Here is a 23,716-nt window from a genome sequence, read left to right as displayed (position 1 = left end):
AGAGGTCGCGGGGGTGGCCTGATCGTGAGGTTTGCTGCATGGCTCATTCCCTGTGCCCTTTTTGTCCCGTTTCCTGGATGCCTGTTTTCCTCTTTCTTGGTTTGCTCATTTATTTGATAGAGTAGATCCTCCAGGCACTTCCTGATAAGAAGGTTGTGTGGGAGGTAAAATTTGAGACCCTACATGTCTAAAAATACCTGTATTCTCTGCGCTTACTCTTTGTCTGCTACGGAATTCTAGGTTGGAAATTACGTTGCCTCAGTTTGAAAGCATTGCTCCTTTGTCTTAGGGCTCCCAGAGATGCTTTTGAGAATTCTGATGCCACCCAATCCTTTGTGTGCGAACTGCTTTTCTCTCTGGAAACTGCTCTCTTTATCTTGTGTGTTCTGAAATGTTTCTGAAATTTCACAGTGTGCTTGGGGGTGGGTCTTTTCAAAACCGTACTGAGCAGGGGACGGACTCTTTCAGCCGGGAGTTCATGCCCCTGGGTTCTAGGAAAATTTCTGAAGTATTTCTTTGATAATTTCCACCTCTTCTCTCTGGATCTCTTGGTCCGCTAATTATTAAAATCTTTTCTCTCGTATTTCTCATCTCTCTTTTTGTTGTTGTTTCATTTCCTGAGAGATTTACTCAGCTTCCTCTTCTAGCTCTTATATATATTTTTCTACTCTCATTTGTTAATTTCCAAGAACTTTGCACGGATTGTTCCAGTTTTTTCTAATCCGATTTTTGTGTGATAGTAGGTTATATTTTTAAGGTATGTTTTCATTGATTTTAGAGAGAGAAGATGGGAGAGAGAGATAGAAACATCCATGATGAGAGAGAATCATTGATCGGCTGCCTCCTGCACTGAGGATCGAGCCCGCAACCCAGGCATGTGCCCTGACGGGGAATCGAACCGTGACTTCCTGGTTCATGGGTCAGTACTCAGCCACTGAGCCAGGCAAATAGTAGGTTTTTATTGTTGAGGTTTTATTTGGGTCCTTGTTCCTGTTCCTTTGAGCCCCTTCATTCTGTTTGTTTTGTGCTCTCTTTTCATGTTGAGTGCTTTCTTCAGATGTTCCTGGGTTCTTGGTTGTCATTTTCATTTAAGAGTGAGACACTGAAAAGCCATGGTGGGTGCAGAGGTGGGAGGAGCTTTTACATACTGTAAGGTGATTGGGCAGGAACCCACCTGCTTTGTTGGGGGAATCCCCAAAAGTCAGCATCAATTAAACTTTTTTGTGTAGTATTTGCTTTCTCCAGGAAAGAATCTTCCAACCTACTATTCGGGGTGGGGTGGGGTGGGTTGGGGTGGGGCTGCCAGCATCCTGGAACCAGGTGGATAAGCAGGGCTGGGCTCTTGTCCTTCAGGATGTTGGCTTCCTCCTAGTATAGTGCTCCCCCTGCACCCCCTGTTCCTAATGTCCCCAAGTCTAGCCCCCTCTGGTTCACTCTCTTCACAGAATAAACCCACCTTCTCCCACCGGGCACAGGAGCAGTAGTCCACTGGCTGCCCTAGACGTGACCAGAGCCCTGGACGTGCACTGCCTTCTTATATGGACTTTGTATCCAGCCCCGTTCCCAGCCCCTCCATCCCTGACGTCCTCTGCCGCCGGGTGCCTTGACTCCTCAGCCCCCCCGGGTGCCTGTGTGGATTGACATCCGTTCTCCGGCCACGGGGAGTCACTCTCAGCTCTGCTACCTTAACTATTCTTCATCTTCCCCAAAACGTTGACATTTTATGCTCACTGTTCTCTTTCTCCTGTTCCTTTTCTGTTTGTTTGTTTTTACTCTCATTTTAATGAGGTTCAGCAGTGGGCAGAAATAAACGTGCATGTTTAATTTTCCCCCGTCAGCTAGCTGGAATTCCTTGGGGTTTTACGGTGATTGCTTCATGTCTTTCTCTAAGGATCACACGCTTCTTTGACAACGGCGACGGTTTCGTAGGCTCCTTGCTCTCTCTCCTTTTACCCTCAACAGTTAAGTCTGTAGAAAGCTTCTTAGTAAGGATGTGTCCACCTCAGTCCAGTAAGATGAGGTCTTTTTAAAGCTGGGCTGACTTCGGGCAGCGTTTCATTGTGTCGGAACTCTGCCAGCCCTTCCTGAGGGTCAGCGATGGACCTGCCCTGGCGAGGGTCACCCGCAGAGGAAGACAGCGAGGCGCGGCAGAAAAAGGCTGATGAGACTGACTCCTGTGTAGACCTCCCTTAATGAGGTAATCAGGAGTGATGGAGAGCCGCCAGAACCTCCTTCCCTCAAGTTCATTGCCGTTGCTCCGCCTCACAGGGTCTGAAATGGAGAGGCCCTCTCCTCACCCCGTGCTCTGGGAGCCGTTGGCCTCCTGAGAACTAAGTCAGGAGGAGACTCCTAGAGCTCCAAGCTGTTTTCTCTCAACAGTCAAGGTCAAGAGCCTGGAGAACTTGGAAGGAACATGCACGAAGTCAAGTGTGGGATTTTGTTTCAGTTCCACATTATATATATATTTTTTCCTACTGATTTCAGGGGGAAAGGGAGAGAGAGAGAGAGAGAGGTAGAAACATCAATGATGGGAGAAACATTGGGCGGCTGCCTCCTACACGCCCCTACTGGGGACGGAGCCAGAAACCCGGCACATGCCCTGCCCGGGAATCGAACCGTGACCTCCTGGTTCATGGATTGACGCTCAACCACTGAGCAACACCAGCCAGGCTGAACATTGTCATTTTAAACTGCCCATATAACTGTGGTGGTCTAAGCCCTTACATCCACCTACTGCCTGGACATCTGCATATGGGAGTCCAAATTCATTTCTGCCTCAACTAATGCACAACAAACCCCCCTCTACCACCTCTCCCCTCCTCCCTGCCGCACACTGCCACAACCACAAGACAGCAACCCTGGCTTCCCTCCTGAATTTGCTCTCCTTACCCACTGAGTTGTCCAGTCACACTCACCCCCGGGCCCCCACCCTGTCAGTAGGTCTGTCTTTCCTACTGAATCTATCCCCTTTTCTCTGTCCTCTGCCTGCCTTCAGGTCCTCACTTCTCGCCCGAATTGCTGACTTCTGACTGGGCTCCTGGATCTTCTCCCACTGCATCACCTGTGTAACTGTTTAGCATAATGACCCCCCCCCCCCCAATCCTACAATACGTGCGGCCTTCACAGCAGTATGGGGGATAACAAATTAACCTTCTGTGTTCCCACCTCCCAGCTGTCAACAAGGGCTTTTCTAAAACACAGATCTGCTCCGTCCCTGCTGAGCACTTGGCAGTGGCGTCCAGGACCTTGGTGACCGGGCTCTGCCCGCCTCCCCATCCTTGCTGTCACTGTCCTGTCACTTTGGGTTCCAGCCACTCTCAGTTGCTTGCAGTGGCCCCAGTTTGCTGGGACTCCTTGGGGACCTTGACTTGGGTTTCCCTCTTTGTTTCTTCTGCCTCGCGGATGCCTTCTGAGCTTTAAGGCTTCTGCCAAGCCCCCCTTGCTCCCATTTCCCCACGAGCCACCCTTCCTGTACTCCCTCCACCGAGTGTCGCAGTGTGTAGTCAGCTGTTCGCTTGTCTGACCTCCCCACCCCACTCAGGGGTGGAGACTGGGGAGCACCCTGGCATGTGCAGGCAGTGCAATACCTGGATTGGACACTGCCCGCGCATCAAGGTGTCCGTACTTGTCCGTGTAAAGTAAGCAGCTCGGTAGCTGGGCCGCCAGCTGAGAGCTGATCCCGAAATCTGATGGCACAGAGTCTTCATGGTGAAAGTGGGCCGGGCACTTTGGTTCCAACTTACAGTTCTTCTGTCTCTGTTTTATGTACAAATGCAGTATTCTTGTGTATCCCATCAAGAGACCGTTGCCATTTTGGGTGGATTCAGTATGGCAGATGACACTGCATGAAGACCGGGTCACACTGGGGTTGCAGTTTGGTGAAAACTGAATGTTAGAAGTGCCAAACTGGCCCAGCCAGCATGGCTCAGTGGTTGAGCATCAACCTATGAACCAGGAGGTCACAGGTTTGATTCCCAGATAGGGTACATGCCCAGGTTGTGGGCTCGATCCCCCAGTGTGGGGCGTGCAGGAGGCAGCCGATCAATGATTCTCTGTCATCATTGATGTTTCTGTCTCTCTCTCTCTCTATCCCTTCCTCTCTGAAATAAATAAAATTATATTAAAAAAAAAAAAAAAAAAAGGAGTGGCAGACTGGTGGCCCTGTGCCAGTTCCTGCAGAGTGGGGTGCTCTTGGACACACTCCCCTACCGGGCTTACGTTCGTAGCACAGGTGAGCATAACGAATTCGCCGTGGTTCACGGCAAGTGTGATAAACGCTGCGGTGAAGGCGCAGAACGATCTGGAGAATCGGAGGAGGGTGACATCGGTATCACCAGTGTGGTCAGGAAAGGCGGGGCTCGGGCCACCCTCTGCGGGACAGAATAAGTGTCTCTGTGTATTTCCTGCTGTTCTTATCTGACCACACACAGACGTGAAGCAATTTTACCCCAAGTTGTTTTTTTGTTTTGTTAATCCTCACCCGGGGATATTTTTTCCATTGATTTTTAGAGAGTGTAGAAGGAAGGGAGGATGGGAGGGAGAGAGAGCAGGAGAGAAAAAGAGAGAGAGTGACATTGATGTGAGAGAGACACATCAATTGGTTGCTTTCCGCAGCCTCCCCCAGCTGCCCTTACCAGGGCTGGGGAACCTGTGACCAAGATACATGTCCTTGACTGGGAATCAAATCAAGACCCTTCGGTCCGCAGGCCGACACTCTGGCCACTGAGCCAACCCAGCCAGGGCCATATAGTCAGCTTTTAAGTGAATGGAGGGAGGCGTTGGAGGTGAATGCAAAAGCGCAGCTGCTCACCGGTCATGTTCTTCCTTGACCCCCCGTGTCTTTAGATGCCATGTCCAAACGGCGGTGCTTCTGAGGCACGGGAGGCGAGGCTCACCGAGCTTCAGCATCACGCCCGTGCACTTGGGGGGCTGCCACACCTCCACCCTAATGCTGTGAAGCCAGTTTAGTTCGTTTCCATGAGCCATGTAAGTCCTGGGAGCCGATCATAGGATTTACAGATGCACAGACAGTGGTACCTCGGTCCAGGTCACAAGATGCACAGACAGTGGTACCTCGGTCCAGGTTACACTTTGCTTAGGAATCTCCTGGTCCATTTTGTTCTTTTTCTGGGTCTCTGGGCACATTGTGTTCGCTTTCTGTTTGTTGGTGAGCAGCCCTTTGGTACTTGCTGTTTTAGAGAAACCTAAGCTATGATCAGAAGGAAGACCTCGCTCTTTCTTGGGCTACCAAAAAGGAAGAAACTTGGGTGGAGGAGGATGTTACTGCCATCCTGTCTGAAGCTAAAATTCCAAGCAGTTCTTCATTTTCATTTAATAATCCCCTATTCCCCAAAATTTCTAGATGGGTATTTAGAGGAAATGCTAGGTAGAGAAAACACGGGGAGGCCTTACTACTTGGAAATATTGCAGCTTATACAGGAGAGTTCTCATTTTTCTTCCTTGTCTTTTCTCGTTGTTTTGAGGTAGTTTTAGTGCTGGTTTGGGATATCCAGATCTAATAACCTCTAAACCAGAGACATGGAGGTAAAAGTTAGAAAATGACAGTGGGCTTGCTCAGTCCTGCCTTTTTGTTAAAAGCAAGCGCAGTTTAAATCTTAGTTTTAAGGTTACTTTGGCACCTGGACTGAGATGGCTGAAGATAGCAGATTCCTGATGGAGTAGCAGTTGCTGGCAGACCTGTGCTCCCAACTGCTTTAATTCATATTGGTATTTCCTCCTTCCCAAGTTCTGTCAGTTTATTCCAGCCATCTTGCTTTGAATTATATACAGCCTTGTATTACATGTTCATCTCATCCCTGTTAGTAGATCGTAAAGTCCTTGCTTGGCCAAATGCCAAGAGCTCCAGGAATGGGGGATTTGGATCTGCCACTGATTTGGCGAAGATAATTTGGTTTTGTATTTTAGTGTTACCTATTTTATAATACAACTACAGTCCTGGTGCATGAAAATTTGTGCACTGAGGGGGCGGGGAGGGGGTATCCCTCAGCCCGGCCTGCACCCTCTCGCAGTCTGGGACTCCTCGGGGGATGTACACTTGCCGGCTTAGGCCCACTCCCCTGGGGATCGGGCCTAAGCTGGCAGTCAGACATCCATCCCTCTGGCAACCTGGGAGCCCTCAGGGGATGTCTGACTGATGGCTTAGGCCTGCTCCCCGCCTAAGCCGCAGTCAGACATCCTTAGCGCTGCTGAGGAGGCGAGAGGCTCCTACCACCGCCGCTGCGCTCACAGCTGTGAGCCCAGCTTGTGGCTGAGCGGAGCTCCCCCTGTGGGAGTGCACTGACCACCAAGGGGCAGCTCCAGCGTTGAGCATCTGCCCCCTGGTGGTCAGTGCTTGTCATAGTGACCTGTCATTCCCGATTATTTCACCTTTAGGGTCAATTTGCATATTACCCTTTTATTATATAGGATTATTATATAGGATGATGACCTTTTGTCCTGTGGAGCAACTTGAAAATAAGTATGAAAACTGTACCTCCTTGACGGTCCAGGTCCTTTTCACTTGGCATCATTCACCCATTGTCAGGCATGGGTTGTCAGTGTTTGGTTTAGACCATGAGATCATTATACAGGTGTGACAAAGTGTGCATGGTTCAAAGTATGCTTTTAGCTCTTTTATTTAAAGTATGTTTTTATTGGTTTTTAGAGATAGAGGAAGGGAGAGGGATAGAGAAATAGAAACACTGATGAGAGAGAAACATCAATCAGCTGCCTCCTGCATGCCCCCTACTGGGAATCAAGCCCAAAACTCAGGCATGTGCCCTGATCGGGAATTGAACCCGTGATCTCTTGGTTCATGGGTCGATGCTCAACCACTGAACCACATGGGCCAAGCTGAAAATTTATCTCAAGATTTTAGGCCTAATACCTACAGGCTCATTACAGTGGCCCCTGTCTCACATATAAATGCATTTATTATTAGCATTCCTATTTGGTTCTTCTCTTTAAAAAATTATAAAATTATTTTCATTGTAAATATTTTAAACCGTGGTAGAATGCAGAAGGAACATGAATGAATGTTCCTCTTCACCATTCTGCAGCAACCCCAACATACGTTTCCCAGGGGTACCCAGCACTGGGTGAGCACTGTTCCCACCGCCTTCCTCGGGGGTCACATATACACTTACCTGCGGGGCTCATATTCTGTGTGTTCTATGTACAGTGGCTTCTTTTTTTCACTTGCCCATAACAAAGTATGTCTTGGGGACTCTTTCCATGTCAGGCCGTATGGGTCCAACTCATTTTCTTTTCTTGCCTTTGTTGTCACTGTTGTTGATGGTTATAAAGGAATTTATTTTATGGGTGTAGTTTTAAGGTTACTTTGGCACCCGGACTGAGATGGTAGTTAACTGCTCACCTATGATGGTCATTAAGTGGGTTTTCGTTTTCATTCTTCATGGACGCAACCTGTGCAAGGACGGGCCTCGGTGCATTTGCAGCGTTTCCGTTGGACAGTTGCCTGGAAGTGGAAATGCTGGCGCAGAGTGGATGCCTATTTTTGGTTTTGGTGGGTGCTGCCAAACTGTCTTCCCACAGGAATTCACCAATTTAAACTCATACGGTGGGGTTTAAAAGTGCTTGTTTCCCTGTCATGATTTTCATTTTTCAGTCTGCTAGGTGAAAAATAGTATGTGATTATTGTAATTTGCATTCTTCTGGGTTATATCTCTGTAGCTCCAACCTCATCTGATTTCTGCCTTTTAGGAATTCCTCAGTGTTGTCAGTTACTTGATATCTATCTATCTATCTATCTATCTATCTATCTATCTATTTATCTATGGTGTAGGGTGAGAATTATTTCTGTCACTTGAGAGAACTTTTACAGGAGGTTGAGTAAACTTGGTATACTCAATTCACTATCCTCATAAATTTCTCACATATTCTTTCTCTACAGTATTTAGAATTTTGTTTCTTTTTTTCTCCTTAACATTATATTATAATCTCTATTCTGTCTTATTGCATAGCAATATAACTGGTATATGAAATTCTACTATGGGTCTATACCATAGTTATCAAGTCATTCTCTATTGATAGACTTTTGGGTTATTTTGCAGAATTTTGTTGTCATAAATAACATTGCATCCACATGTGAGCATAAAGGCTCTGGGCCCAGATGGTTTTGCTGGTGATTGTTTATCGTTTTAGTGCTCCATGTCATTGATTCCTGAATGTAGACATGGGTGGATCTCTACCTAGTTGATTGTAACCAAACCCCAACACTAATACCATTCAATAGCAACAGCAAAAAAGCAAAACCTTTAGACCGGTCTCAGTTATGAATGCAGATGTGAAAATTGTAAATAAAACACTCTCAAGTAGAATTCACCATCATGGCCATAATGGAGAATGGCCAAATAAGGTTTTTGGTTTATTCCAGGAATCAAAGAATCGTTCAATATTAAGAAACCTGTTGATAACAACAAATTAGTTTGTTAAATGTGAAAAACTGATTATCTCCATAGATGCAGAAAATGCACTTAAATTAAACAACTATTTTTTAGTAATACTTTAAACAGAAAAAATAAGATATTTCTTTTACATATTTACATGTATCAAACCAACTGCCAAAAACATTAGAGGCATTCTCATTAAAAGCAAGGCCAAAATAAGGCTGCCCTCTACTAGAGTATTTTATTTATTTATTTTTAAAAATACATTTTTGTTGATTTCAGAGAGGAAGGGAGAGGGAAAGAGCGATAGAAACATCAATGATGAGAGAGAATCATTGATCAGCTGCCTCCTGCAGGCCCCCCACTGGGGATCAAACTCGCAACCCGGGTGTATGTGCCCAGACCAGGAATCAAACTGTGACCTTCTGGTTCATAGGTCAAATTTAACCACAGAAACACACTGGCCGGGCTACTTAGAGTATTTTAGAAGCTCTGGCCGATGCAGTAAGGTGTGGAATCAGAGTTAAGTCTTTGAGGATTAAATAAGACGACATTTCAACCTTCCTAGTATAGTATTTTTTATTTATTTATTTTTTAAATATATTTTATTGATTTTTTACAGAGAGGAAGGGAGAGGGATATAGAGTTAGAAACATCGACCAGAGAGAAACATCGATCAGCTGCCTCCTGCACACCCCCTACTGGGGATGTGCCCGCAACCAAGGTACATGCCCTTGACCGGAATCGAACCTGGGACCTTTCAGTCCGCAGGCCGATGCTCTATCCACTGAGCCAAACCGGTTTTGGCAAGTATAGTATTTTTGATTCAAATAAGGCACTGAAATTATAGGTTAATTTTTTATTACCAATAAGACATATTCACAAAGGGAAGACAGATTGTCTCTCATCTTAGCACATGTATCCCTGTGCTTTTGTGAACCTGAGCCCTTTGAGCTTGCTCCTGGTGGTTGAATTGTCCGATTACCGCTGGTCTATATGGGCCTCTCGGAAGCCTTCAGGCACCCGCATAGCGATGGGCGCTCAGGCCTGCGGCTGGCCGAATGGTGCGGTTCAGCGGTGTTCCCGATGACCTCTCAGTGAGCTGTTCTTAGGGTCCTGGGAGTCTTCAGAGGACCAGCCCCGGGCGGAGCAGGTTCTGCGGTTACAGATGAGAAGGGTGCAGAGGGCCGCTGGGTAAACCTCTGCCGCCTTTGTCAGAAGCCGTGTGGAAGGGCCTGAGCATCACACAGGATTCTTCCCCAGCAGCTAGCTGTCTCCAGATTGGGTTTGTGATTTCGGCCTTTTTTCTTTCTCCACAGCATCTGGAGAGGGCCCAACGTGAACTGTGTAGACAGCACGGGCTACACCCCTCTGCACCACGCTGCTCTGAATGGCCACAGGTAAGTACTGACCTGTCGCCTTCCGCCCGCCCTTCCGCCTTTGGGTTCCTATGAAGGATTACTGAACAGTTGCGCTGAGAAAAACAAACTGAATTTAGCCCAGCATTCCCGAATCTTCTTTAGTGTGTAACTACTTGAACATCCTTCTCCACTCACCCCTTAAAAGGCTGAGCCGAAGGTTGAGTTTTACCTTTTCTTCTGTGCCCTCCTCCCCCACCCCCGAAATGTGCGTGCCACAGCCATCTAATGTGAACATCAAGTTTGGGGCAGAAAGGGCTGGATCATCTGTCAGGTAACAGCCCCTCTATACACTGAAAATTGGTGGGTTGGTTCTGAGAACCTTTCCTTCTATTAGGTCGTTATTTATTTACTTTTGCCATTTTTTTCTCATAAAATTAGCCTCATGGACAGTAAGAACTATTTTTAAGGAAAGAAACACATGAGAAATAAGGCCTATTTAAATCTCTTACTAGTACATACAGAGAGGTTATTGGGTTGGGTGGAGTTTTTTCTGGAGGTGTGCTTGGGGATTGGGAGAAGAGGGCGTCGGTTTAAATGATTGGCAGCTGAAAGAGGGCGCTGCCCGTCAGGTAAGGGGACTGAGGGCTCCGCCAGGGGCAGGTGCCGTGTGGGGTGCAGTGAATAGGCCCGCCAGGATGTGGGAGAATGGGAACCAGGCCGTCACAGAATAGAGAGAGATGGGCACATACCCTGTGAGATTACGAAGAAGTTGAGCTTTGATGAGGAGGGGTTATTGGAACGACGTTAGGTTTTTCTGAACAAGAGCAGGGCCGCACACCTGGTGGTTTCTGTGTCTCTGTGCCAGGCCCAGTGACTGATTGTTACCTTCTACGTTAACTTTTCTCAGATATACCGAATGTGGTCGTCACGTCCTTTCTGTGCCCTTTAGACAAAGCTAACAGACATATGTAGAGACCCCGCCCCCTTAAATAGTGGGGTGACCTGAATTACAGTGGACCTTGAACGTAAAAGACTAGCTTGTTAGCCAAGTTGACCTCCAGATGCTGTTTTTATTTACAGCGGGGCTTTTCCTCGGCTTGTGCATGGGGATAATTGTACATTTGTATCTGCTTAACCAGTGGTGCCACCTAGAAGAATGCCAGGTCCTTCTTCCTGGATGTATCAAACGATACCACAGGCGTCGGGCTCATGTGGCAGCAGCTTCACTTGTGCTCTGCCTGGCCCCTTCAGCTCCCACACACTGAGTGCTCTGAATCAGCGGTCCGCCGACCCGGGTGGTCCGCGAGGTCCGAAAGGCTGGCGACCGCTGCTCTGAATAATGTGGTGGATAATGATAATGATATTTGTCTTGCGTGACGTTTATGTAAATTCTGTCCCTGAATGCTGTTCAAACATCACAGACAAGGAGACATTGCAGGAGCTTAGACGAGGGGATCAGGCGTTTTCAAAGTAATGGGAAATGGATGGCTTACTGAGATAAACAGGGAGGCAAAGAGCCAGTGTTGTGGGACACGGGACGGTTCGGCCGCATGCCAGCAACTGTGCAAAGCAGCCCCTGGAGTAAAAGGAAGAGGCTGGGCCTGAGCTCGGGTGGACAGGGAGCCAGATGAGGTGACAGCCGTGAGGCGCTTTGTGCTGTGCAGGTGTGTGAAGAGCCGTTGGCAGGAAGGACTTGAGGGTTCTGCAGACTCACAGCTGACTTTTGCCTTCCAGGGACGTGGTCGAGGTTCTGCTGAGGAACGACGCGCTGACCAATGTGGCTGATTCCAAAGGCTGTTACCCGCTGCACTTGGCAGCCTGGAAAGGAGATGCCCAGATCGTGCGGTTGCTCATCCATCAGGGGCCCTCTCACACCAGAGTCAATGAGCAGGTTGGAAGGAAGGGAAGCATTCTTCTGTTCAGCTGCAGCCAAGACCTCCAGCCCATCGCCGCTGCGGTCCCTGAGCTCAGACCTCGGGAACCGGCTCTTCCAGGCCCGAGGGTGGCTGCCTCCTCTCAGCACCACGCCTCTTAGTGCATCAGGGAGATCTCACTCCATGAGATGCATGTTATATGCACGTGAATCATGGAGGCGTGGAATAACACTAACAAAAATATAAATACTAACTTGTGCAAAATTTGAAATAATGCAAATTCTGCAAAATTGCTTAGCGTCTATTTCAAGCTGGCGGGCTTTATTAATTGCAGATTGTTGCTTATGCCACCGACATGGCATTGTGACGTCAGCTGGTAAGCAAATCTCCGGTGCGTGTGAGTACCGAGTGAGCCATGCTGTGTTTTACATGAGGCGGAACCCGCAGCCCTGGAAGGCCTGAGCCTGGCTGAAAGTGAGCTCCAGACACAGCGGTGGAGGCCAGGGGGTCTTCACAGCACCCTCTAATGTTAATTTAAGAGTGAGCACGCTGTGACAAAGCAGAGGTAGTTCTTAGAAAATAAAAAGGCAGCATTTGAGTAAAAATACCTCACGGTGGCCATGACTTAGGTACTCCTATTGCTTTGGGAAAGTTATACTCGAATTATGCGTGTTCTAGACAGGCCTCCTGTAAAATGCCCTAAAGTTTGGGTCTGAGAGGAGATGGGCTTTCCCTGTAAGACAAGCCATTCTGCTCTCCTCCTCTCTGCTCAGCACTGAAGCAGATACTTAGTTGCTTGAATGAGAGAAGCTGCTCGTCCTCACTGAGTGTAGGATTATTTTCCTGATGACTCTGCTGAGAGCAGATTGTCAAACTACCTGTATGATTAGATCGGGGTTATTCCTCAAAAAGGAGGAGGTGACTTGCAGAGCCATCTGTCCGTGAGGCCAGGCACGCTCCCTCCGTGCGCTGTTCAGGCACGACTGAGTGGGGGCAGCTTCACCCCGGGGCGTGAGAACCTGGGCCGGGGCTCCCAATGTCCCCATCTAGAGAGTGTGTGTGGAGCTGTTCATCGGCCTCCCGTCCCCCTCCTGGGCTCTACTTTTTGGTGAGCAACAGACATTTAAAGTAATCAGTGAGGATGATTGTTTTTATAGCCTTAGAAATGACAGTGGTCTCTGTAGAATCTAAATGCAACTTACTCCTCCTGGCTAAAGTGATTGTAATTTTTCTTATCTGGAGGAAATTTATAAGGAAGTTTGCTTTTAAGTAATATTCCTCAAAGTTGAAAAAAGCTAGTCAGCCATTAAAGTCCTTCTCATTTAAAAACATTTCAGTAACCATCTCTAATCCTCTTTGCTCACGGCTGCCTTGGAACACAGCTGCTTGGACTTCTGAGCCACTTGAGTGTGCTAGCTTGTCCTGCTCACTGCCCCTGGACTAGCCTTTGGTGGGACACAGCCCAGCGCTTTGAGGGCGGGGCCAGCAGGTGGGTGGGGCAGGGCTGGAGTAGCTTGAAGAACCTAATGGATCGAGGTCGTTCCAGGTACTGCATCGATTTACGGGTTTGCCATGACTGTGTTTCAGCTGGATGCTTGGCTAAGCGGGGTGATGCGTGCCGAGCCCTGGAGACCGTCCTCCCATTAACGTCCCTTCAGGCGCCCGGAGGGCTGATCCCAGTTGTGCTAATGTTGGGCCCCTCGGGGCTGTGCAATTGCTTTGATGTATTTCATCCATTTTATCATCACATTTTCTTTTCCTCTCCTTTTTGTAGAATGCTCTTGAGATCAAAGAACTCAAAAAGCACGGCCCCTTTGACCCTTATATCAATGCCAAGGTGTGTACTTTGCTGTCAGGATTTCTCTGCATCATTTCTCCAAGCTGTGCTTTCTCCTGGGTCCTCTCGGCTTCCCTCTGTCCCCTCGGGTTCCTCACCCTGGTGTCTGCTTCAGCGACTGCCTCGGCCTGTCTGGGAGTGGAAACTGCGGCTTCCCTGGGCTTGGTTTTGCTTTAAAATCCATACTAATTCTGGAAGGCTGGGTACTTTTTCTGGAATGTCTGAGAAGCCTACAAATGGGGAAAGAGATGGGGCCATATTATTTGCCTAAATTACTATTGTATTTCTAACATTTAAATTAAAAAAAGAAGAATGTCAAATAAATAAGCTTATTTTTTATGAAGCACAGAAAGAAATGATTATGTTTTATTTCCGGGATTAAATTTTTTTAGTCTGCGTTCTATGTTTCTCTTGAATTGGAATCTGGTTTTCGGGAGCTTGTGGCGGGCAGAGGGACGTGTGGGCGACGGGCATGGTGGCTTAAAGCTGTGGCTCATGCCCCCTCAGTTCCTTGGGCTCATGCGTTTTTTGCCTGGGACTTGAAAGCCGCCGTTCCTCTCCCAGCCGTCACTCTTGGCCATGGGAAGGGCTCTGAAGCAGGCCGTGGAGTTGCCGGGTCAAGCAGGGCAGTCGCACTGTCTCCCTCCCGGAGGCTGGGCAGCCTCGCTGCCCCGCAGCCCTCACCACGTGGCGGCCTCTTCTCAGCGCTCTCACCGGCTGTGTTGGTCCGAGTTGTCGTTCAGGTGCCGTTTGCTGCCTGGCAGCCATCTGGTGTTCGCTGTCACTGCCTTTTTCTTGCTCTGAAATGCCGCTCAGGGAAGGAGACGGAGGTGCGTCTGCAGGTGTGCTTTTCTGAGAAATACGGACGGAGCCAAGGCAGCTGCCTGCCGGCTGGGCTGGGGCAGCTCCGTGCGTTGGGCCCTGACGGTGGGGAGCAGTTTGATCTGGGAGAGTGGGACACACGAGCTTCGGTTTGGGGCCACTCTTTAAATTCTGTCTCCTGATCTTCAAAATAGGGGTTACTCTGTCTCAGTTTTCTTCTCTTCTTGAAGGTGGTGTGGTGGAGGGAGACCTCTCACAGGTCACTGCCTCTCCAATCAGGTTTGAGTTTAAATTCTGTGCTACCACTTACCTGGTTTTGTTGACTTGAACAAGTTACTTACTTTCTCTGAGCCTCAGTTTCCTCTTCTGTAAATGGGGTATGCCATCTACTTTGCTGGGTTGTTTTGGAGTTTAAGATAATGTACATAAAGTAAAACTACCTGGTCAGTAGTAATATTGGAGGTCCTAACTGAAAAGAAATGTATAATGTGGTATTTCTGAACTGACAATTTGGAATTCGTTCCTTGTTACTCGGAGGTTTTGTTGGGGGAGGCACCTTGAACTGATTGTTTTCCCTTCTGTGATTCCGTGGTTAGTTGTTAGCTTACGAAGCTGATTAAAGGGCAGTACTTAGCTTTGAAAGCACATTTCCCTATCCCTTGATTTTATACACATAAAAGAAAGTCTAAATGGAATCCTATATAATAAAAGGCTAATATTCAAATAGACTGAACCGAGAAACAACCAAACCGAACAACTGGTTGCTATGACGTGCGCTGACCACCAGGGGACACGCATGGAACATGGTGGGTGTCGGCCGCAGTGAGATGGTGAAGCAGGTGAGCAGGGGTGCCAGACCAAGGCAGGGCGCCAGTTGTTGTCATTGGGGTGAGCCTCTGGTGGTTACTGAAAATTCTTTGCCTGCCAGGTTGGTAAGCTTTTTTTTTTTAATATGTTTTTTTATTTCAGAGAGGAAGGGAGAGGGAGAGAGAGAAACATCAATGATGAGAGAGAATCATTGATAGGCTGCCTCCTGCACGCTCCCTACTAGGATCAAGCCCACAACTCGGGCATGTGCCCTGACTGGGAATTGAACCATGACCTCCTGGTTCATAGGTTGACACTCAACCACTGAGCCAAGCTGGCTGGGCTTGGTAAGCTTTTTAATAATATTTCCTGGGCTTTACCCTCTGAGGTGCTGCCTTGGCAAGTCTGGGGTGGGGCTTAGTATTAATTACTTTAATTCCTAAACGAGCCAGTTAGAGAGCCACTGATCTGAGCTAACTCCCCACCCAGAGCGGGAATCTTCTCTCACCTAAAAGGTGGCCATCTACCTCTTGTTTGCTTGTTTCTCCTAGTAACAAGCAAAACTCCTGCTTGGCAGCCTCTTTCAGGATCCCACTGATTTTTGGTTTCTTGTGCTTGTTTGACATCTGTCTTCCTAAATAAACCTTCATCTCTCGGTCAGAGCCTGCCTTCCAGAGCATTACTGAGTAAGTCTAACTCCTCCCCGGGGCGGACTTCAGTACTCAGTTTCTCCTGAATCTTCTGAATCTCTGTAGACCCAGTTTGTCCTTTTGTTCCAGTTTTGGTCCATTTCTCGAGCCTGTACCATTGTCGCTACAGAGAGCTGCAGCCCAGGTGCCCCCAGGCTCGGCGCCTGTCCGCCGCGCGCTGGGCTGCACTCTCAGCTGGGAATGATGGTTCTGAATGGCTCCAAGGAGAGAAAGGCCATGGGAGTGTTTCTGTGTAGTTGTCTGCTGCCTGTAGTGTGTGTGTGTGTGTGTGTGTGTGTGTGTGTGTGTGTGTGTGTGTACGCATAAATCTAATGGATTTACACATTGAACGGGGCAGGGGGGGGGGTCTCCAGGTAGAAAGGGTATGAGGGATCGCTTTTGTCTTAGAAGTACTGACCATATATATAGCAAGGAAGAATGAAAGTGGTCTCAAGATGGGCGGGAATGGAGAGTTCAACCAGGACAGAAAGGAATCTCTCCCTCCCTCCTCCCACCCTCCCTTCCACTCTCTGTCCAGTGCAGAGATTTTGGAGAAAATTGGGGTATTGCATCTCAGTCCCCTTCCTCAGTCCAGATTCATAGTAAAATGATTTAGGAGACTCTGTGCTGCAATTTGGAAGGTGTGGGAGAGAAGGTTCCAGGCGGTGAGAAGCCTGTGCTCCTTGGAGCCCTCTCCTTCCTGAGGGATCAGCACTTAGCGCCCTCCTGCCCTGCCGGCTGTCAGGCTCACCGGGAACAGGAGCTCACGGTGGTGCCCGTGGTCAGTAGGCGCGAGATGTGCTCACCACAGACATAAACTTAAGGCTGTCGTTGTCACCGACCGTGTCTGGCCAGGCTGCAGCACAATGAGATGCGTCCGGCTGCACCTGAGCGTGACGTGCTGCGGAGACGTGGTCAGGCGCTGCAGCACGCAGGAACTTTGCCTGGTAGCGATCACCCTTTTAGCAAGGCAGCTTTGTGGCAGCTGCCTTCTTTCTGGCAAAAACGAAACAAAACCAACAGGGAAGACTGATTTCCTGCTGGGTGGTGTAGAGTTTCACAGTTGGCATACGTTTTACAAAATCAAGGACAGATTATTCTGGTTGTTGGGAGCCAGCTTGGATATAGAAGAGACAACAGTATCTGCTTCGCAGTCAACAAGGCCTTCTGGACTGGCGTTTTCACAGGCACGAGCTGGCTTCCTGGGCGCTTGCTGTCACGCCGACCTTGCGACGTAGCCCTGACAGCCCTCCCGCAGGGTCGCGCGGCAGGAAGCGCTGTGGGTCTTGGGGATGTGGCCGTCTTCTCATCATGAGAAGGTGCAGTGGCAGCTCCAGGTTTGCTCGGGCAGCTCACGCCATAGCTTCATAGCATTGCACGTTCCAAATGCGTGTCCTCAGTGGTTGGTGTGGCTCAGGGAACCCAAGGATTTGCTCCCTGCCCCGTGTTTCCCCTTCCCTTCAGACATGTAGGGGACATGGAGTTGCCCTGGGGGAGGCCACTGCTGACTGGCTGTGTCTGTGGCCAGCGAGGGCCGCACGCCTCAGCTGGCGCTCTCCCGAACCCCTTAGAGCTCAGTGCCTGTCCTCCGTTTATCTGTGCGCACTTATCTGGCATGTGGCTCCTGCTTCCGCCCTTTCTGTCCTTGTTTCATTTTTAAGTTTCTCTGCTCTTTCTGGCCTCTTGGGGCCTTGCTCCCCACAGCTCTGGATCTTTCTGGTACACGTGGTGCAGCTGGAAAAAATGATGCAGTCAAATACCAGACCAAAAGCAGACGAATTGCTTGCATGTTCGGGTGACTTCTTAGTCTGTTACTTTCCCCTCATTAATTGACTTAAAGCAGTTGTGGAATCATTTACTTTTTGTCTCTCGACCACTGAAAGGTGCATAATATTGACTTGATGGACAAACCCCTCGTAAGCTTTGTTTCCCTAAAGAAGCTTCCGGGTGAATTCAGGAATCTCAAAATCTCGTGGGGGAAGTACCTTCATCAGTGCTTCTACAAAGGAAGGGCATGGAGATCACTTCATTCTTGCTCTAATTGTACATTGTCAGTTGTAATAAAAGCAAGAGCATCACTGGAATAGTTAATAGTTTGCTTCTGATGGTTGAGAAGCACAAACTTCTATTTTATCCCGGGTTCTACCTTTAGTTTGAAGCACATTGGCTTCCAGGGCCAGGGTGTCCATTTGAATGGATGGTCACAATTTGGAATATTTTGCACCTTTCACGCAGCATTCTGGTGTCGGATGGAATCTGTCACATAGACACGCCTCCCCGCGCTGTGGACCCTGCTCCTCTGTGACTGACCTCCAGTGCCCCGCTGCCCTGCAGACGGCTGCTGGCTGGTATCGCCAGAGCGGTTTTGGTGTTCTGCTCTGTTGCTTTCCTTGTCGGCTGACTTATTTGCATGCAAGAAGCTGAGCACATGACACACTCTTCAAAATGTGTGTGTGAAGTGTGGATGGTCAGCAAATCCAGAATCAGAACCACAGGGTTGGGTAAATATAAATTGTAAAACCAGTTGAAGTTTAAAGTGAGTCAGTGGCAGTAATATTATTGGCATTCGTCTGTGCCAGGGCTTCTCCCACGGCCTGCCACAGTCCCGGTCACTCCCGGGCCGGGAGCCCCGCCCCCACACAGAGGTGGCCGCTCCCCGCTGCAGTAGCTGGGGCAGAGGTGGCTATGGGAGCAGTCGGCCTTGTTCCCTGGGGAGTATCTCTGGGCTCTGAGTCCCCACGTATTGCTGCTATTTTTCTCATTTAAATTTCAGTGGTTTTATGGGTGATTGTCCCAGTCGCAGGCCCCTCTGCCGGTCACCTTTCTGATGTGATCTGCTTGTTAACTCTTTAGAACAATGACAACGAGACGGCCCTGCATTGCGCAGCGCAGTACGGCCACACGGAGGTTGTCAAGGTCCTCCTGGAGGAGCTCACAGACCCCACGATGCGCAACAACAAGTTCGAGACCCCCCTGGACCTGGCTGCGCTCTACGGGCGGCTGGAGGTGGTGAAGATGCTCCTCAACGCGCACCCCAACCTCCTGAGCTGCAACACTAAGAAGCACACCCCCCTGCACCTGGCGGCCAGGAACGGCCACCGGGCCGTGGTGCAGGTGCTCCTGGACGCGGGCATGGACAGCAACTACCAGGTAGCGGCCCGAGGACCTCCCGGCTCCGGGGCTTCCTCGTCTCGGAAAGGCACAGTGCCGTGCTGCTGGGCTGTCTCTTAGCACGTTCGCACCACGTGTCAGACGCTTCCATTTGTTGGCTCATTGTCCTGGGAGGCTTTCGAGGCCAATAAGCTCCCCGAGTGAGGCTGTTCCTTTTTGTTTCTTTCCAGGGGTAATATGTAGTCATTATGCCCTGAAAAGAAGTGGTCATGGATGAGCTCTCGAGATTAGAAACGTTTCATTATCTTCCTCCACCCGAGTCTCACTGCACGTCGGCCCTCCAGGCCCCTCGGCTGGGCTTTGCCGACAGGAGACAGCCTTTCCCTTGCTGGCTCGCTGGCTCTGTCCGGGAATGACGGTCCCTCAGGCTTCGCACTGAGCAGACCTCACTTGAAGGAGTGTTTTCCCCTGGCGTTTTCCTTATGACTCCGTCCACCCAGGAAGGTGGAGTTTTGAGGAGTCTCACCCAGAGGTGGCTCCACCGTCAGCCGGGTGTGGCCTGCTGGTGGCACGGCAAACCCCCGAGGCCCAGGCCACGCTCGTGGTTTTGGAATCCAGACAAGAAAAATGGGAAAGATAATGACCGAGGACTTGGCGTGGTTTATTTTATTTTCCCGTCCCTTCTTGTCTCTGTCTCTGTCCCATTTGTTGTGTGTGGCCACGCCAAACCGGGGCGGCCGCTGTTCTGACGACACCCGCTCTGCGCTCTCGTTTGCTTTCCAGACGGAGAAGGGCAGTGCTTTGCATGAGGCCGCTTTGTTTGGCAAGACCGATGTGGTGCACATCCTGCTGGCCGCAGGTGAGGTCGGCAGCGCATGGTCCGCACGCATGCAGGGCCGGGCTGCTTTCCCCGGCCTCCCTGGAGGGGACTTGCTGGCTGCACTTGAACCCATTGTATGTATGTCTCCACTGGTTGATTGCAAGTGTGCAGATTGTTCGTGAATAGCTGGAGTAAATGGCTTTGGATGGAAAACGTAGGGTGTGCGGCTGGGAGCGTTAGGTGTCCTGGAATTGGACCCTCTTGGAGGCTGACTTGCAAATGCTCACTCCGCTGGTCCACCTGGTGTGCCTTTCTAGGAATTGATGTCAACATAAAAGATCACCGAGGACTGACCGCCCTGGACACTGTCCGGGAACTGCCTTCTCAGAAGAGCCAGCAGATAGCAGCGCTCATTGAAGGTATCCGTCCACCTCCCTGCTGGGGACACAAGGACACGCGGCACGTTGACCAGACCATGGCATTTGTATTTGGTGCAGCTTTTGTTTTTGTTTTTTATCTTTCCATGTAGATCACATGACTGGAAAAAGAAGTGTAAAAGAGGTAGAGAAAACTCCCACACCCCAGCCACCTCTCATCTCCAATGTGGACTCCATATCCCAGAAGTCTCAGGGTAAGGCGGCTCTTCTGTGGAGGGGTGCCCATTGAGGAGTTGGACATTCTTCAGCAGAAGGGAAAATCTTAACTTAAGTAATAATTTCAGGAGTTAGGAGGACTTAGTGTGCATTCACTGTGTGAAGCTGTACTGGACACAGCGTAGCCCTTGGGCAGCAGACCCTTCTTGCCTACTTCAGTTCATTCTCCGCGTTCACAGCTGGCTCCGTGAGATCTGAGATGTGTAGTAGGCAGGACACTCCCAGGATGAATTCAGATCTCAGTGAAACCTTTTCCTAGTGTCGAGCACAGTTGGCTCTTGAGCGTGGTCAGTGTGTACGGAGCGGCATGCGGTTGGTAGCTGTGTGCATGCAGATTTGGGTAATACGTCGTCTGGGTGCTCCGTTACTGCCAGGATCCCCCTTCTCAGGTGTATTGGGCCGCCTTTGGGGCCCTCGGCGTGATGCATGAGAAACACAAAACACGGAGCGACACTGGCCCAGACGCAAACGGCAGTAGAGAGGCTGGAGGAGCAGGACAGCCGGGCAGCACAGGCGGGGCTTCAGGAGCAGAGACGCGGCCGACGGCGCTCAGTCTGGCTTCACTGCCGAGGCCGTGCCCTTCTCCCTGTCACACTTTTTTACTTTTTAAAAATTTTAATATATTTTTATTGATTTCAGAGAGGAAAGGAGAGGGGGAGAGAGAGAGAGAGAGAGAGAGAGAGAGAGAGAGAGAGAAACGTCAATGCTGAGAGAGAATCATTGATTGGCTGCCTCCTGCACGCCCCACACTGAGGACCAAGACCAAAACCTGGGCATATGCTCTGATCAGGAATCGAACCCTGACCTCCTGGTTCATAGGTCAAGTCTCAACCACTGAGCCATGCCAGCCGTGTCACATTGTTTTTCTGACCTCATAATCTACTAGCAATGGGGTTAGGAGTTCCCTCAGCTCTTAGCATTCAGTGGTTTTACACTTACAGTTTTGTTTTCTTTATATTATATGAAGCTTCTTTCCTTCCTTCTTTCCTTCTTTCCTTCCTTCCTTCCTTCCTTCCTTCCTTCCTTCCTTCCTTCCTTCCTTCCTTCCTTCCTTCCTTCCTTCCCTCCTTCCTTCCTTCTTTCTTTTTTTCCTCACCTAAGGATATTTTTCCATTGATTTTTTTAGAGAGAATGGGAGAGGGAAAGACAGAGAGAAATATTGATGTGAGAGAAACACATTGATTGGTTGCCTCCTGCATGACCCCCGACCAGAGCGTGGGCCTGGGCCTGGGCTGGGGAGGAACCTGCAACTGTGGTATGAACCTTTGACCAAATTGAACCCGGGACCCTTTGGACCGTAGGCCGACGCTCTATCCACTGAGCCAAACTGGCTATGGCTACACTTACAGTTTTGACTTTGCAAGCAACCCAGAGATCCCTGGTCTATAAGCGTGGGTCACAGATTTGGATCTGGGCCCCCGAGGCTCGGAGTTACCCCGAGGGAGGCTCACAGGGGCACGGCGCCGCCAGCTCAGACAGGGCCGCCGTCCTCCTGGAGCACATGAGCTTCTTAGTAAGAATTTCAGGGCTCACTTCCCTTTCTTTCGCTATACTTGGCTGCATTTTCTGGTTTAGGGTTATGTTACTCTGGTGTCGAGATGTCGGGGAACTTGTGAAGATCTTGGGAGATACCCCTGAGCAATATCAAGAGTTGTCCATATTGAATTAGAGGGAACGCTGCCCACTTCTCGGGTGTAGAGAGCAGTGAGGCCTGTTTGTTCCACTCACGGAGCAGCCCCGCCTCGTGGTCCTGCTCGGGATCTGCGTTCGTCGTCTGGCACCGAACAGGCTGTGGGCTGTCGCAGAGCTTGGGACTGGGAGACTGCTCTCCGTTGACCCCCTCCCTCTGACCTCCCCTTCAGGTGACGTGGAGAAAGCGGTGACTGAGCTGATCATCGGTTTTGACACGAGCACGGAAGAGGAAGGCCCCTACGAGGCGCTGTACAACGCCGTCTCCTGCCACTCGTTGGACAGCACGGCCAGTGGGCGGTCGTCCGACCGGGACTCCGGGAACAAGGAGGCCGAGGCCGCGGGAGTGAAGGCTGCTGGAGTGAGGCCTGTACGTGGCCGGGGCCTCCGCAGCCTGGGCTCTGTCGTCCCCTGGGCTCGCTGGGGTGCTGGGGGCAGAGAGAGCTGTACCCTCGTGCCAGCTCGCACGGAGGCCTCCTGGGCTCTGCTGCGGCTCCATCTCGCTCAGTGTGCTTAAACCTTAGGCCTCGTGGAGGTAGAATTCTGGTTTTTCCAATTTCAGTATAACCCATTTGCATCTTTTTACTACTTTTTGGCCTTAGAGCAGCTTAAAGCATTGTATGTGTATTTAGTCTTAATGCTGCCCTGTGTTTGGGGTCCTTGCCATGAGCCTGTTTGCTCTCTGGAGAGCAGTTCCAGCAGAAGAGCTCGCTGCAGCGAGTCCCTGTCCACCCTGAGCTCACGCCCCCCTTCACTTGACCTCAAAGGCGCCCCCTGTGGATTTCTGTGTCAGAGGGCTGAAGCCAGGCTCAGCCAGACATCGTGTGTATAGTGCGAGGCATTTCTGTTTTCCCGGTTGTCACCGCTCTAGCCATTGAGGACAGCCCTGACTTTCCCTCAGGCCCACCTTCCTGTCTCACTGCGTCTTTGTCTGGTGCTCGCCTCTGCTCTGGCCTCAGACGTTGTTCTCTAGCCGTCTTACCCCATCTTCTCCCTGGGGTGTTACTGAGAGCCTGAGCCAGACTCAGTGGTCCCACTGACCTTCCTGCATTGCTGACACAGTAATCTGGAGTTTTGAGCCCTGGGCGTTGACTAAACTGGCCATTCCGCTAACAGGATCCCGGTATAATCCCACCTCAGGGCATATGGCCACGTGTGTATTTTTTCTTCCTGTTGCAGTGGCTGGCTTTCCCTTTGGTCTGGATCTGCTGATGACCATTTGGATGGCCTTTGGCTGCTAGGTGCTGCTGCTAGGGGATGCTGCTAGGTGGTGCTGCTAGGTGATGCTGCTAGGTGATACTGTTGGTGGTGCTAGGTGATAATGTAGGTGCTGCTGCTAGGGGATGCTGCTAGGTGATATTGTAGGTGGTGCTGCTAGGTAGTGTTGCTAGGTGATGCTGCTAGGGGATGCTGCTAGGGCAGTGATGGCGAACCTATGACACGCGTGTCAGCACTGAAGATGAAACACTTGCTGCTCCTGAGGATGAAACATTTGCGAAATAATGTTTTTTCCTCAAAGTGACACACTACCCGAGTTATGCTCAGTTTTTTTGGCAAAGTTTAACACACCAAGCTCAAAAGGTTGCCCATCACTGTGCTAGGGGATGCTGCTAGGCGGTGCTGCTAGGTGGTGCTGCTAGGGGAT

At 49.9% G+C, this 23,716-nt stretch overlaps 1 protein-coding gene across 6 annotated transcripts in view; it reads left to right on the top strand.

The window, feature by feature from the left end:
• ANKS1A (ankyrin repeat and sterile alpha motif domain containing 1A) overlaps positions 1–23,716 on the top strand; it is a 174,603-nt gene that overhangs the window by 63,587 nt on the left and 87,300 nt on the right. For 4 of the 6 annotated variants that reach the window (XM_079779998.1, XM_079779995.1, XM_079779994.1 and 1 more), the window contains exons 2-9: positions 9,728–9,808; positions 11,504–11,660; positions 13,418–13,480; positions 18,652–18,948; positions 19,693–19,768; positions 20,047–20,148; positions 20,259–20,360; positions 22,245–22,441. In XM_079779998.1, coding sequence (XP_079636124.1) covers positions 9,728–9,808; positions 11,504–11,660; positions 13,418–13,480; positions 18,652–18,948; positions 19,693–19,768; positions 20,047–20,148; positions 20,259–20,360; positions 22,245–22,441 — 1,075 coding nt within the window. The remainder of the gene's footprint in view (positions 1–9,727; positions 9,809–11,503; positions 11,661–13,417; positions 13,481–18,651; positions 18,949–19,692; positions 19,769–20,046; positions 20,149–20,258; positions 20,361–22,244; positions 22,442–23,716) is intronic. The other 2 variants (XM_079779999.1, XM_079779996.1) reach the window with 1 other exon arrangement.

This window comes from Cnephaeus nilssonii, assembly GCF_951640355.1.
Source record: "Cnephaeus nilssonii genome assembly, chromosome: 9".
In the NCBI taxonomy this organism is placed as follows: Eukaryota; Metazoa; Chordata; class Mammalia; order Chiroptera; family Vespertilionidae; genus Cnephaeus; species Cnephaeus nilssonii.
The sequence above is the reverse complement of the archived record's forward strand: the minus strand, read 5'-3'. Positions and strand labels throughout refer to the sequence as shown.